Raw genomic sequence first — 15,968 nt, 5'->3', positions numbered from 1 at the left:
GTTCTAATGAAATGCGTTCTGCAGCAGACATCTGCAGGGCAGGGGATCAGATACATATTTTGTAGTATTTCATGAAGCGCAATAAATAAATATGCACGTCTGACATCTGCACTATTTGGTGTTGAACAAAAAAAAAAAAAACAACTGCAGACTTAAGGAATCTCAGCACTGCTTGAGAGCCGTTATTCAGGCAAATTGCACAAGCCCGCAATAGACCGTACCACGCACCTGACATTTGATCTCACCTTAAGGGTTTACAAATCCTTGAAAACAGTCATTCTTTCAAAATCACTTTCTGTTTTCTAAAAGGAAACAACGTGCGAATGTAATAACAAGCACAGACGAATTAATTACTCGCCTAACAGCAAAACCACCTCTCTCTCTTTTTTTTTTTTTGTGGAAGCGGTACAAAAAGACACAGCAGACAAGCACGAGGAAGGCAGGACAAGTGCTGTTTCCACAAAATGTCCTAGAAACTAGCTCGACTTTTCCTGTTGCTGCAGGCCTTCCTTCATAGCTTTTTGTGTAAAAAAAAAATTAAAAGCAGACTCCAGTGGTTCATATTCGTACACACAGAGGAGGTTCTGTCTCAGGACGTTGACGAGGAGTCACCTGCCTGCGAAGACTTCTACGCGCACGTCTGCGGCCGCTGGGTGCGCCGGAACCTGCCGTCACGCCACCAAGCGGAGAACTCCCGTGCTGACGCCGTGAGGGCTCGATACGTACGACAGCTTTACGGTGGGCATTTGTCTGTTTCCTGTCGGCTTGTCTTAAGCGGATGTACAGCTACCTCTGCAAATAGCGGCAAAGATCGCAATACCAAGAGTGAACTGCGCTATTTCTGCTCTGGAGCCAAATGCACCTTCTTGCGAATACGTGAATAGAACTAATTAACAACAGGAAAAAGTAGTAGGCTCGTTGCTCATTCACAGCAATCCTTTGTTAAAGTTCCACTTCGTTACAGAACTGATGTAAGATTACCGATTTACCGGAGGTATTCAGTGCTCTATTCAGACCCTTACCAATGATGATGGCATTATGGGGGGGGGGGGGGGGGGGGGGAGAGGGGTTGTAACCGTCATTGATGTTCTTTTAGTTACACCGCGTTCTACCTATTACCCATTTCTGGCCTTTTAACAAGGTTTGTATTTGGTTCTGGATTCCTTGGAACACAAGCGGAAATTGTTCTTTTTTTTTAAGATTTGATTTCTCAAATATTGTAAAAGCACTGGACACAACTATCCGTCTGCTTGTACTCCGAATTTACTCATCAAATTTGTCAGGAGTAACATCTGAAAGCGAGAACTGCGATAGTTGCTACATACCCCGCTTTCTTATTTCATTTTTTACTGTTGTTTTTCCTTCTAGCCGGGAAGACAGTTTCAGCAGGAAATTTCAATTAGCATACAAATATCTGCTGATTTTCTTTCAGATGACTATCGATCCATGGCAATCGACAGTGCCCTCCAGTCTGCCGAGGAAAAGGCAGCTGCCATGTTCACTGGCTGCATGGACAGAGGTAAGCTAACGTTAGATGCCCGCATTATTTCAGAAATATTTCGTGCAGGAACGCGCAGCATGCGAAGAACACAAACTTTGCGATGGGAAACCCTCTCTTCAGAAATTTCTTAATGCTTTTAGTGCCACCTGTCTATCGTATAAGTATGTTGTGGCTATTATGTTTCTATTTTTTATCGCCCGATGCTTTGCAGCATTATTTCGAAACATGCAGTTGAAGACGTGTTTTAGCTGAACGACGATTATCGAGCCTGTTGTCAGCAACGGTTGCCTTCTTAATTGACCATTTCGGGTTGTCTTCAGGCATCAGTTGAATTAACAACGCCAAATGAATGATGTAATAGTACCAAACGCCTCCAAAGCTGTGGCTAAAAACAAAACAGGGTGAATGGTCGCTCCTTCAGTTTCACAAACGCGTGCAGCAAATTCAACGTGCTTTAACTCTGAAAACTACCTCAAATCATTTGTGTTAAACAATAAACGCGCAACGCTGAAGAACACTCAATGCTTATCATAACTTAGCTTTGACAATGCGGTCGATAGAATGCAAAAATTATCTAGTTCAGTCAATTATTGTCATATGAATTATTTCACTTCGCGGCAACGTCGTAACTGGTAATAACCTAATTTTGACTCTTCGAATGCAGCACAAGTAGCTCCATCTAGGCTGCAGGAAAATAATCTCTCAATAACTCCGAGGTGTCTCGCAGAACAATGTATTTTCTTAAAAACAGGCTTTTTGAGTTAGAACAGCGCTTAATTCAGCAAGGCTTCGTCAGCTCCTTTGTGCAGCTCTATGAACACAACGACTGCCGCACCGCCTAAGCCTCGTGCAGAATGTGTAATGAACTGAGATGCACAGATTTTTTTAAAGCTATGAGTACGCACGCTAAGACAACTTTAACAAGACTGAAATCAATAATTAAATTAAATAAACCCGGTGGTATATGCCACAGACACCAACAACCGTTTTCCTTTCTAGAAGCGCTGCTTGCGTGATTTTTTTCTGTTTTGAACGCATTTGAAACGAATCAAGCAAGATTTAAGAATAAAAACAGCTGTTAATTTATTGAAAGGGATAAAAGGTATGTTCGTTTTGTTTTGATGTGGTTTGACGCCCCAAAGCAACTCAGGCTATGCGAGGCGTTGCAGTGGAGGACTACGGAAATTGAGGCCTCGTGGGGATCTTTAACGCGCACTGACATCCCACAGCACAGGGGCACCTAGCTTTTCGCCTCCATCAAAAAGCGGCAGCGCAGCCGCGGCCTGGATTCGATCCCACATCCTTGGGCACATTAGTGGAGCGCCCTAACCACTACACCACTGCAGCGGTTCAAAAGTTAGGCTCCTTAAGTTGCTATTAACACAAATATTTGTCTGTATGACCCTGTGCCGTAATCGCAAAGCGTAGTATAGCTTTACACACTTGAATCCGATATCATTTAGTAGCAACGAAAGAACACAGTATGGTGTAATCATCTACTAAAACCTTACTTTCATGATCAATTTAAATTATGAATTCCTGGTTAAACCGCCAGTTCTTCTTTCATTATTGCCAGCAAGTGGTGAGATCTCCCAGATCCTGCCAGTAATTTTGTACTGGTTGCCGGCAGTAGACTGCCTTTTAAATGTGGGGCTCAAATGCTGCCAAAATTTTACCTTATCATTCTCCTTACCTCCAGATAAACCACTTTTCACACATACACTTACTGAAAATAGGTTTATTAAAGAAAGTGTCACAAGACGGCATTCATCCAAGTTTTCTTGCCTAAAGATTCTATTGGTAAAATATTTATAGAGCTTGGCTTGTTTAGATTCCTGCGTGCTCTTATGAAGTATGCAAGTTGTCAACCGTTCACAATCAATAATTTTTTCGCACTGTCTTTTCTGTTCAAAAACAATGTACCACCATAAGGGCTCATAGTTTCCTCTGCTACTTGAGCAGCCCACTGGTGTTCGGTTTCTTAATACTTATTCCAAGAAAAAGCTGAAACTACATACGTTATGTTACGCGTTTACGTTAGTGGCTGTTAGCCATTTTGCTCTACTGGAGCAAATTTCACCGAAAGCAGCCAGAAGACAGAAAAGAAGAAATGTCGGAGCCAGGCACAGGTGAAGGAAATTGAGCCGCAGTACTAAAGTGCATATGACTCCTTCACCAGGGCACCTGTGTTACCACGACGCGTGGACCCTTCCTCGGGTGCCGATGAAATGGACTGACAGCACTGGTGTCTATAAGACCTGTTCCAGGCGCATTTAGAGAGCAATACAGACAGCACGCGCACTCCATTTCAACCCGTAGGCCTATAAACCGCAGCGATTGCCTCCGTGCCCAAGTCGATGCAACTGCGTTTGGACCTCGGGAAACATCTATTTTTATGTCCAGCCATCTTGGCTGGCGGAGGACCCTTCTTTCAAGCACTCGCCACAGGCCTCAAAGAGACGATTATAAGGCCCTAGAAATTATTGTCACCACTACAAAACCGGCAGGGGAGCACTGCGGTTCGGACCTGGCACCTCTGAAATGCAAGGGGGAGGCTGTACCATAGGGTCATCAGTTCGGCTGGTCATCTGCTTCTTTGCGACTATCCTCTGTGATAAGCTACCCTCCGCTGTTTCCTCGGTCGCCCTACAATTAGTAAGAGACGCGGTCACCATAATACAGCCGACACACCTGAACCTGGGGTCCTTGCAGACTCCATCGAGGAGCTAGGCTCGGCGCCACTCAAGGCTCTGCTGGGCAGGCTGGGCCTGCCGTTTCCGCCCAGCAACGAGGAGGCCCGCCGCCTAGATCTGTCCCGGCTGGTGGCCATGGCATTGCGCACTCTGGGCGTGCAATCCTTCCTCTCGGCTCAGCTGCGGCCCGACGCACAGCTCAAGGAGCAGGCTGTGTGCGCTGTGAGCTCTGACTCATCACCTACCCTTCTTTGCCGCTTTTAAGGCGAAAGCGTTTAACGGCTCATACTGTCGGCCAAGATTCTGTCACACACTTCAGTCACACTATAGCTAATGTGACGTCCCATCCGCTTATACGGCAGTTTCGAAAATTTAGTCAGCTTCAGTCCGGTCAATCAAACTGATGACATCATCGACGTAAATCAGTAATTTGGTGAATACCATAACATTAATTGGTCATTGATTTTCAATGATTAAGTACTTAATTAAGAATTCTATTTGCGCCGGGAATCAAACCTCCATCTCTTGGATCGCCAGCAGAGCATTTTAACCAACTGCGTCACCCAGTATCGTGAAACGCACATCATATTTCTCCTTGTTTAACGTGAGGATGATAGTAGCGATGACAATGACGCTTTAATAATGATAATGACAATGATAACATTAGCAATGATAATGACGGTGCATTTAGTTGACAATCATAATGTGAGCAAACTGTATGCACCGTGTGCATTTCTGAAGTGTAGATTCCACAGTGCTCTCGGAATTTTTTTGTTTCGGTTGAGCAATGAAACACATAACCTCTACTTGGAGCATGAGAGGTATTGCTGCTTATGCACCATCAAATTCAACACAACATAGAACTTACCTGACTATACAAAGAACTTCGATGTAGTGTGTACATCTGGCCACATTAAAGGAACACCCGCGAAGCAAGATTTATGGCCGAGTTCTGAGCGCGTTTTGGATGTGTCCTATTTACCGCGTGTCTTTATGCTTTCATTCAAGGGTGTTTCCACGTACGATTCAACAATGAATGCTTGGTCTTCTTTTATATTTCTGTCAAAACTTTATATATTGTTGCCTGATGACTGGAAAGAAGAAATCTCCAATTGGTTTTCATGTCAAAATTTTTTCGAGCTGCAGGAAATTATTAACGACGAAGAGGTGGAGTGCTGCTCTTATCTTTGCAGTTTTGGCCAAATTTGGTCAAACATTTTACAAAATAAGGCAATGGTTGGTAGCTGAAAATTATATCCCTAAATATATGCATCTTTTTATTTGTATTCAATTAATGTTCACTTTTGTGGGTAGCGTAGACGTTTTTCTTTTTTTTTTTTCAAAATTGGGCCAGAAAATGAGATTTTACCTGCTCTGCAGGCCTTTTTATTTAAAAAAAAAAAAAAGGCTTATTGTAGAAAACGATAATTCCACACTGTAGTTATCTATCAAAGAGCCAAAGCTTGTATTTATATAACGTCTCACCAGAGAGATATGATTTGGCTAAGTTCAAGAAAACAGCGAACAGTGAAAACTTCTGAGGACAATTAAAAAGAAACAGTTTTGATATTTTTTGAACTTTGTCTATCCTTTCTACTCTGCTTCATCTTTCAAAATCATTAAACTTGTTGCATAACATTGTTTCACTAGTAATTACGGCCACTTCAATGAGGCCCTTGTGCAAAGCATAGGCACCAGGCAGATCTGGAGACTCTACGGCATTTGTGAATCGCCCACAATTTTGAAATTTTGGCGTAATATTGTAGCATGGAGAATTATGTCTACAAAAGAGTATAAAAAAATATATACATTGAGAGACAGCCAAGGAGCCAGGCAATGAGGGCACAGCGTTCGACGCACTTCCCTTCACCTTCCCCAAACGAGCGCGCCACTTCGTCCTTATCGTTGTCCACTTATTGCATAATTTTTTTTTGTCTCGTCGTTGCAAATTAACTGTGACAGACACAGCAGTGAATGACTATTATTATTATTATTATTATTATTATTATTATTATTACTATTATTACTATTATTATTATTATTATTATTATTATTATTATTATTATTATTATTATTATTATTATTATTATTATTATTATTATTATTATTATTATTACAAATTAACTGTGACAGACACAGCAGTGAATGACTCAGAATCAGTTTTGTACGCTAGAGTCCCTAATGCGCTGTAGCATAGGGCAGCACACCGACGTTTTTCACGATCACTTCCATCGTAACAGTAAAACTTTCTGAGGACAAAAAAAAAAAATCCAAATTTTGATATTTTTAAACTTCGTCTAGGTATTTTTCTTCACGTCAGCTTTCAATATTATTAAAGGCATATTGCATTATGCACTATAAGTTACGGCCAGTCGAATAAGACCCTTACAGAAGAATTTGCAATTGTTGTAGATCAGACTTCTTGCCCGCTAAGCGTAGGAAATGCAAGCACGATTGGACTTCAGGTTCTTAAAAAAATGTCCAACAGTACAGAAAATATATCGATGGAACTGATTACTTTAATATTGATATGATATGGTCACCGGAGCGGTCATCAGTGGGAGGGGGGGCGGGGGCGTATGTTCACCCCAGGCGTTCGGTTTAAGAAGCGGCGCAGTGAGAGCTCGTTCTCGCGTCTTCGTACCGACAGAGTTCGAAAGAGCAGTACCTCTTGGGTAGCTGTTCAACGCATGTCCGCTGGAGCTTCACTATTCTATCCGCTCTTTGTTCGCACCGCAGCCAGGCGCCGATAACAAGAGGGGGAAGGAAGTGACATGAGAGCACTATCGCAAGCTTTGAGCGCCAGCTTCACGAGCGCGGACGGCAGCCGCTGCCGTATATAAGAAACTGCTGCGCCATATGCGATCGGTGGAAAGCATGAAAATGGCTCTCCAGTGGCAAAGCGAGGTATCGAATGCCAAAATGAAAAACGAAAACAAAACTATTGGTAAACGGATGGTCGCACCGGGCCCGTACCTATCTCAGATGACGGCATCCAGACGGTCTGAACTGGGTCTTTTGCAGCGCGTTCGATCTACTGGTCACACTTCATGCCGGCACGCATAGCCGGGACTGCATGAGAAAAACTAAACTATCCTAGTTCACTATATGAGAAACTGTGTGTGCAGGAATGAAAAGTGCGCTGTCGAATCATTCGAATAAATGAATGCAGCCCAGAAACAGCTCTTGAGCGAGGACGTGGTCAAGTCGCCATCTTGAGCTAACGTGAACGCATTAAAGGCACCCTTTCTGGACACCGTCCCAGACCTCAGTCTTTGGGTGCCTACTCGTGGTCCATCTTTAAGCACGCCTTATGTTGAAGGTGATTGCGAAAAACGTCGGTGTGCTGCCCGATGCCACAGCCCATCAGGAACTCTACGCGTACAAAAATGATTCCGAGTCATTCACTGCTGTGTCTGTCACAGCTAATTAGCGACGTCGAGGCAGAAAATGACTAGATGCAATAATCCTAAGGGTGGAGAACGATTAGGACAAAGTGGCGCGCTCGTTTCTGGAAGGTGAAGAGAAGTGCGTCGAAGGCTGGGCCCCCATTGCCTGGCGCCTTGGCTGTATGCCAATGTATATATCTTTAATCTCCTTTTGTAAATATATTTCTCCTGTTACAATATTATGCCACAATTTAAAAATCTTGGTCGATTCACAAATTCCGTAGAACCTTCAAATCTGCGTGGTGCCATGCCTTGCACAAGTGCCTTATTGAAGTGGCCGTAATTACTAGTGCAACAAAGTTATGCAACATGTTTTAAGGATTTTTAAAGCTGTGGCAGAGAAAAATAGATGGACAAAGTTCAAAAAATATCAAATGTTTTCTTTTTTTAATTCTCCTCAAACGTTTTCATTGTTCGCTGTTTTCTAAAACTTAGCCCGATCATATCTCTCTAGTGAGACGCTAAATAGATACAAGCTTTAGCTGTTCAATAGATAGCTATGCTGAGATCATAGTGTGGAATTATTGTTGCTCTACCATAAGCCTTTTTTGAAATAAAGGCCGACAAAGTAGGTAAAATTTTGTTTCCTTGGCTCATTTTGAGACATTTTTTAAAAATATCTACATTACTCAGGAAAGCGAAAATAAACTAATACAAATAAAAACATATATAGATTTAGGCAGACACTTTTCATCTACCTACCTATAACATATTTCGCGTAATTCATAACCAAAGTTGGCCAAAACAGCAAAGAAGATAAGCGCAGCACTGCACCTCTTCGTCGTGATTAATTTCCTGTACCTTGAAAACATTTTTTACAGGAAAAAAAATTGAAGATCTCTTCTTTCCATTCATCAGGCAACAATATATAAAATTTTGAAAGAAATATAAAAGGCCGACCGACCATCCTTTGTTCGATCTTACGTGGAAACACCCTGACCAAACTGGTAACGTTCTAACGCGACGCTTGCTCCCGGTTGTGTTTGTAGTTACCTTCTCGTGGGCGTTTGTTTTAACCAAATACGACAACTTTCAGGGTCCCCTGTAAGCTATTCCCAAGTAAGGATCGCAGCTGGTTGCATGGGCCCATTGTTTTATTTATCGGAAATATTAACCGCACTCGATATGAACTTCAGTGTAAGCAGCCGACAAAAAGCAGTACCAGCTTCTTGGGCGTCGACACATAACAGCCGGATGGCGTCGCACTAAGCGAAACAGCAGACGGGTAGGCTCACGTAGAATGGTAAGCATTTCCGTTATTCACGTTTTGGCAATACGGTAGCTGTTTTTTCTACCTGGATAAAGATACCTTTCTGTCTAAGGCAAATTCAAAGGCCGAAGTACAGGTCATGAGGGCCTAGTCTATTTTCGAGAAGGGTGACGTCAAATATGTCAACTCGCCATCTTTATCACTTTCAAGGTAATAGCTCGGATTTCGTGGTGATCATGTGGAAGCCTGCCCCGGTTGTGATACACGGATAGTCTTGGCGCATCAGCACTCCTCTAGAATGTAAAGTGCACCTTTCTTGTTTTGACGATGGGCTTTATAAATCCCCGGTTCTTACGAAATACAATCAGTTGGAAGTTCAGCGCTGTTGAGTAATCCTCTGTGCCTTGCTTCGTCCTCATTTCCTCGTGCCGCTCTTATATTTACAACTAAACGTACGATTTTTTTTTTTCTTTTTATAATCGGTCAAAGAGATCAGGCTGACATGCAATGCTCTGATTTTTTTTTTTTTTATTGTCTTAGCTTGCTGCACCTGACGTTTTCCTGGAGGCGCCACTGCTGGAAGACAACGTGATTCGTCTGTCCTGGTACCAGGGCTTGATGGCGAAGGCCTTCTTTTACCTCGTCGAAGATGAGAACTACGCCGCGCGACTAGCGGAAGACACCTTCAACCTGGAGAATGACATAGCCCTGGTCGGTGACCTACATTCGTAGACCTGGAAGCCAGTGCTTTTTAGTAACGAAATATTCAGAGGGTTTTGTCGTCTTACTGCACATGCAACAAACCTTACAACGTTTTGGTCCAACTTTACAGCCATTGTATCCCGTCGAGCAATCTCGGTACTTTACGCTAAGGAGTAAGCATTGTTTGATACCCTTCACCGCAGCACGGCTCAGCTCCCAATGTTGGTGTGGAACATAACTGGCTGACACAAAATCTGCATATATTATGGCCAGGCTATCAGCAAGTCTCTTTTCGCAGGTTCTCCTTTGACGAAACAAAGCAGCTGGATACAACAACTTATAAAAATTCACGGCTCTTACGCTTTATTTTGTACATGGTTTTCCGTGAGAACAAGCTTGGAACCATTCCGCGCAGAGCAAAGATTAGTCATTATCTCGTACGAAGTCTCGGCGCTTTGTTTCGTGTTTAGGATTCGACATGGAGAGAAATTTTACTCCTTCTCATGGTCAAACATTTACTTCAAAACCTTGTAAGCATGACGGTACTGTCGCGATCGCGATGTGGTGTTATATGTGGGAGCGCATGGAAAAACTCCCGTCCTTCTCAAGCAGTTCTGTACCTTCACTTGTTTTTTACGCGTGCCATGCATAGATAGGATTCGGGACCAGGTGCCGAATCATAGCCTGCGCACCGATGCGCACTGCCGTGAGCGTCTGCGCCAGCCACTGTGATTGTGGAGGAGGCAGCCTGCCTCCTTCCATTTTCGCAAGGGTAGAGGGCATGTATTCGTGTGTTTCGAAGTTTCTGCTTGCTCTTTCGCTCTTCGAAGTGTGGCTCTCAGTTTTCACTACCGATAGACAAAGTGGCGGCAAGACTGCAATTGGCATGACAGTAAAGTGATCCAACTTAGAAAATGACTGGGGTACTAGGGAAAGCGGACAGAGAATGTGTGATTAATCTTACGCGGAAAGATAAAGAAATGTTGCTTGACAAAACGTTCGCGCTTTCTGCACAGTTCAGTGCTTCTGTCCATTGTAGTTGGCATGCATGGCACCAATCGATTGCGTATGCTTAGGCGTAGATATGCCGAGTTCGAGCTGGCGCGGAAACGTGGTAGACGGCAGGTCAAAGCAAATGACAGCAATACACCAATCAGAGCGCATTTGGAAGCACGTATCTTATACAAGGAAAAATAATTTTTACATGATTACGGTATTCGGTGCTGAGAACTATGAGCCCAGCTCTAGGGATATTTTGGGTGTTGCCGAGGTAAATAATTTTAGAAAAGCGACTATCTACAGCTAAGGATGGACTTTATTTTCCCACAATATTATTCCTTAAAATCACTCCCCTTTCCTTTTTTTTCTCTGATACGGAGGAGGCCAGGAGTTCGATAACGGCTGGTTCTGAAGCACGATGTCTATGCATAAGGTGCACGAGGCCGCCGCTGTAGTGGGAGTCACCACGCCAAGTCGTCTACGGTGGCGTGGGCATGTTTCTTTTTTTTTTTTTCTAAGGCACTCATATGTCACCACGACATTTTACGCGTTAAGCTTCGCAAACTGTGGGCGATTCTTCTCAGTTGCTCCCGCCGTGTTCTCCTCCTACACTTTCCACCTCACGCTTGCATCTTTCCCACTTTCACTTCTGCTCTGCTTGCTCCCCAGCTGCGTCCATTTCCCTCCCCTTTTTTTCGGGCTGCATTCCAGCGTTCTCACGACAACCTTTTACTGACATGGTATTCGCCCCACTTCCTTCATTTTTTTAACATCCCCTTTTAAGTTGGGCAATCTTCCCTCATCGTCTAATCCACCTCTTTCTACGGTTTCCACAGTCGTAGTCCTTCCCGCTGAAAACCCCAATCCGCTTGCCCACTCCTCCGCTCTTGCCATACCCACAAGCCACCCGCTGCCTCTTATCTTCTATACTTTTTCCCTAAATGTGAGAAGAATTGTAACTCTGCACTTTGCCTCCTACTAGCTGTGGTAGGTGACGTTTCATTCCGTTGTTACCTGCCACCGCCGACAGTTGGCCAGTTATGCCGACGGCGCACAATCCAGGAACCGGCGCCTCAGAGCATCGCTCTTGCAAATCTGGCAGACACAAGAGGAAACCGATAACGGAGATACTGTTACTTATTCGGCGGAACTGCCATCATGGTAATACCTGCTTGTAGACTTCCTGGCATCGAGCTATAAAGAGCTTTCGCTAATTCACGGCCCATGCACATTGACTATTCGCGGATAAATGTCCATATCCCGCCAACAGTGGCGCAGTTGAAATTTTTTGAAGCGAGAGTCTCTATCATTAGCCTACGAATATCTATTTTGACACTCATGTCCACGCCATTCGGAGGCCACTGCATTCAGTTAACGCCGCAAGAACCTAGCAAGAACTTTGCAATACGTACATGACTGCGGTCGTGCCACAGCCTATAAACACCATAAGCAAATGATTTGTTAACAAGTCGAGACGCCAGCGCTTGCTCCAATATATTTCTGCGCCGCTCTGAGGAGGCCGCCAATGCGTATACTTCGCAATTGTACCCCACACAACGATTGTACAACGGCCTCTTGGAAGTACAGATTTCGTGTGCCTTGCCAGATACCTAAATACAAAGGAAGAAGAGAAAAATGCGAAGTAGGTACGTAGCACTGCTTAACCGTTGTACTTCAGCACTTAAGCACGGCGAACCTGCACAACAGTGCCTGACGGCCCGGCTTCATCAATTGCGACGCGAAGCAAACGCGCCGCGGAGCCACGTCCTCAGCTTTCCTTACGCCATCTTCAGAAATAAACGAAAACAGGCACAATGTGCCTCTTTATAATGCACTGCTCTGCAGTCGTAAGGTCTGGGCTGGGATCATACGAGGAGAGAAAGAGAGAATGAAACGCACTTGAAGGCGAGCGCCAGTTAAGGCGCGGAGGTAACCACAAGCAGCTTCACGACGCGGCAAGCGGCTTTGAGCCGAGGTCCAGGGAGCACCGCGCGTGCACGTCTGCTGTCCGTGAAGGCTGAGGAGTGACTGATGCGAGGGGAGAGATGCCGAAGTTGAGGACGCACGAGCGACACACGCCTGCTCACTCCGGAGTAACACACGCTTGTGAAGCGTTGCCCCCAGTGACGGCCGCCACGTCTGAAAGTGACGCGCCCCTCGCTCCTCACCCACCACTTTCGTTTTGTCCTCTTCAAGTTCAAGGAGAGACGGATGGACAGAGAGAGAGAGAGCGGCGTCTGCTGCAGCTTATGCGGCCGCTGAGCCGCGCGACGCGCGCGTCGCCACCTTCTCTTTCTCCACTTCATGCTCACGAAGATAGAGAGATATGGAGAGAGTGAGCAGCTTCGGACAGGCATCGGCGAAATCCGTGATTGCGGCTAGATGTGCTACGCACTAAAAAGTAGATAAGGAATAAAGTTTAGTTTGTTTCGAAGTTGCCTCTGCATGCATCGGACAGAAAAACGACCGTACGTTGATTAGCGATTGCCTATTCCTGCAGCAGTTACAGCAGCGAACCAGTCAGAAGATTCCCTACGCGATACATTGGAAGAAACAGAGAATTGAATAAAAACCTAATACTATCAACAAGCGTCAAATCCATCACCAGTATTAGAAAAAATAATTATTTTCTCGATTGCTATGACATACAACGGGCAAATGTTTTTTTTTTTTCCTAAGCAAGTCGCCTCTATGACCTCCTCCTATGTACCAGCCTCCGACCGCGCAGTTCTCGATCCTACCGGATAGTGAACACGACTCCCGTTAAGCGCGCCTGCGACCAGTCGCTCAACGATCATTTCTCAAGAGTATGTGCTAACCCCAGCCCCTCTCCGAACGGTTATTACTTATTTTATTTTTTTTTACAAATAGGGCTTCTAAGGCAACATGCAGTCTTCCAGCAGCTTCTCACTCTCAGCGCCTGTATATTTCTAAGTTACACCTGTGTCACCAGCTCTTGCTTCAACTTTCAAGTTGGGCTGAAATGATCGGTGACATCCGTTACACCGTTTAGCCGATCAGCGACAGCTACCTGTCATTCGATGCCACGGCGCTACAAACTAGAATTATCGCTGATGCAATTTCGAAGGACATTAAAATGTATGAATTTTAATGCCCTTATGTTTTTGCGATAATTTTTCGTTTCTTTAGATACTTATAACCATAATTTCTCAGCAATGTATACGTATATTCATGTGTCATAGTTTATAAGCTTGCGTTTTTTTGTTGTTGTTTTTTTCGGATTCATTTGTTCCTTAGGCATTTAGTCCCTGTGATTGTGTGGCGAAGTCACATCTTTCAAGCGTCTGCTGAAAGCGACAAGACCATTAGTTTATTAAAATCATGTCTCTCCGAAAGCAGAAAGATAGGTCTCGAAATCAATATGCGTTAGGTTCAGGTAATATTCAACAGCCTAGGGAAGGAAGACAAGTTTGCAGTAAATAGAGAAGCACTGGAAGTCGTAGATGAATATGTCTATTTAGGACAGGTAGTAACCTCAGATCCATACAATGAAAGAAATCGAAGTATCTAGGAAAATACGACAGGAATGTAGCGCCTTTGGGTAGTACTAGCAGATTATAACTAGAATCGTGCCGATATTGCTGAAGAGGACACTATATAACAGTTGCATCTTATCTCCACTCACCTATGGCGCTGAAACGTGTAGGGTAACGAAAAGCGTTCTCTTTAAGTTGAGGACAAGGCAGAGAGCTATGGAACGAGAAATGGTAGGTATATAACTTAAGAGCTAGGAACAGTGCAGAGCGGGTCAGAGAAATACCTCGAGTTAATGACATCCTAGTGGAAATAAAAAAGAAATGGGCATGGGCAGAGAATGTAGTTCGAAGAGAAAATAGCCGGTGGCAGAAGAGGGGCAGAAATTGGGTACCAATTGAGGGAAGGAACGTTTATCAGGGGCGTCAGAAAGTCAAGTGGACGGATGAGGTTTAAAAGTTCGCAAGGGTGAAGTGGATGCAGCAGAGGAGCGTGTAATTGGAGGAATATGGGAGAGGCATTCGCCCTGTAGCGGGTATATAGTCCGGCTGATGATGATGACTTCACCGTATGACTGCATTACGCATCAAATGATTAGGCGGAACTTAAGGCGAGCGAGCTTGGCGGCTCTTGCTGACGTTGAGAAACGCTAGCTTGCGTGTTTTGTAACCGGCCGCAGGCTGATTTCGTCTGGTGCTGCCATCATGTTGATGTCCTACTAAATGGAGCTTAAAGTGAGAGGTTATGGAAAGTGACCCCTGTTTAAAATGACCCCTATTTTTGTTTGTACTGACTATTCTAAGGCTAGGGGGGGGGGGGGGGGGAGTGATACTGGACACGGATTATGTCGGCCTGCTCAGTGGCGTCACTCTTCGGGTCTAAGGAGGGGGGTGATGGGGAATTGGATGCTGAAAATGCGTCCCCTGCTTGCTGAATACCCGGTACCGTCTTTGAAATGTTGTTTACGCCCATTTCCTCACCAGCTCGCACAGGCCATACGCCGAGATGCTCCAAGGCATACTAGTACGAATCCAGTGGATGCCACACACACCACCTTCACTCGGGCTCTAACTGTGTATAATAACTCATGGACGCAAGTGAAATTTTTACCGTTTCTTTTACGTGTTAAGTGAATCCCACATCATATTTTTTCCTAGTTGTCATTGGTACTTGAGTCGTCTTTGCGATCGGAGCCTTGCCACAGCCTAATCTACCGACAGTGCAAATTGAGGTCCACGCCCCTGAAAAAAGCGAAAGAACAGCCAAAAGCTGGAAAATGCACCATTCCACGTCCTCTTCATCTCTCGAAAAATAGAAGGCGGCACATAGTCTTCTCCACAATCGCACTGGCATTGGCTGCGTTTATGTGGATCACGTCCAACGGCTGCGCTTGGGAATCAAATTTGGGATTGAAAGTGGATCATCGCCTGTCCAGGGCGCTTGCGCTATCAACTATACTATTCTGAACTTCATGCCGATGTTATGGTGATGACTAATTATTCAACTGGACAGATCTGTGGACCCGAAAGACGTTTTCAGCAAAGCTGTTGGTTGGTTATGTTGTGCTTTTTGTCTGCTACTCTTAGATCACAACGCCTTTATTGCAGCTTTAACGAGTTTTGCCATTCCAATCGCAGGCGAAAATTGTTGACGCTCCCAACGAGTCGATCCCTTTGTACGAGCGGGTGGTCGTCAAGAATCTGCTGCCCATCCCTCAAGTATGTTGTCATGCCTTTGTTTGCACCATCAGCACTTTGGTGAAAAGTCGCCGTTGCATAAAAGGATATGTGCATACATGCCACAATTTCGCATGACAATAATGGTATCGATCATGCGCTGTCTTTCATGATGCCTTTAGCAACTGCAATCCGGTCTCACATGCCGCTATCAACGCCCGACACATTTGGTGATTACAGGCG

The 15,968-nt window shown here is 44.6% G+C and overlaps 1 protein-coding gene across 1 annotated transcript in view; it reads left to right on the top strand.

Annotated features, from left to right (window-relative positions):
* Window positions 1–1,446: 1,446 nt before the first annotated feature.
* The window catches only part of LOC146200576 (endothelin-converting enzyme 2-like), a 60,631-nt gene continuing 46,109 nt past the window's right edge, over window positions 1,447–15,968 (top strand). Inside the window, exons 1-4 of the mRNA XM_084592398.1 lie at window positions 1,447–1,519; window positions 4,214–4,416; window positions 9,394–9,564; window positions 15,687–15,767. Coding sequence (XP_084448524.1) covers window positions 1,447–1,519; window positions 4,214–4,416; window positions 9,394–9,564; window positions 15,687–15,767 — 528 coding nt within the window. The remainder of the gene's footprint in view (window positions 1,520–4,213; window positions 4,417–9,393; window positions 9,565–15,686; window positions 15,768–15,968) is intronic.

The sequence above is a fragment of the Amblyomma maculatum genome, chromosome 2 (assembly GCF_055883805.1).
Source record: "Amblyomma maculatum isolate TAMU_Amacu chromosome 2, ASM5588380v1, whole genome shotgun sequence".
NCBI classification, from domain to species: domain Eukaryota; kingdom Metazoa; phylum Arthropoda; class Arachnida; order Ixodida; family Ixodidae; genus Amblyomma; species Amblyomma maculatum.
This window is presented reverse-complemented; position numbering and strand designations above follow the sequence as displayed.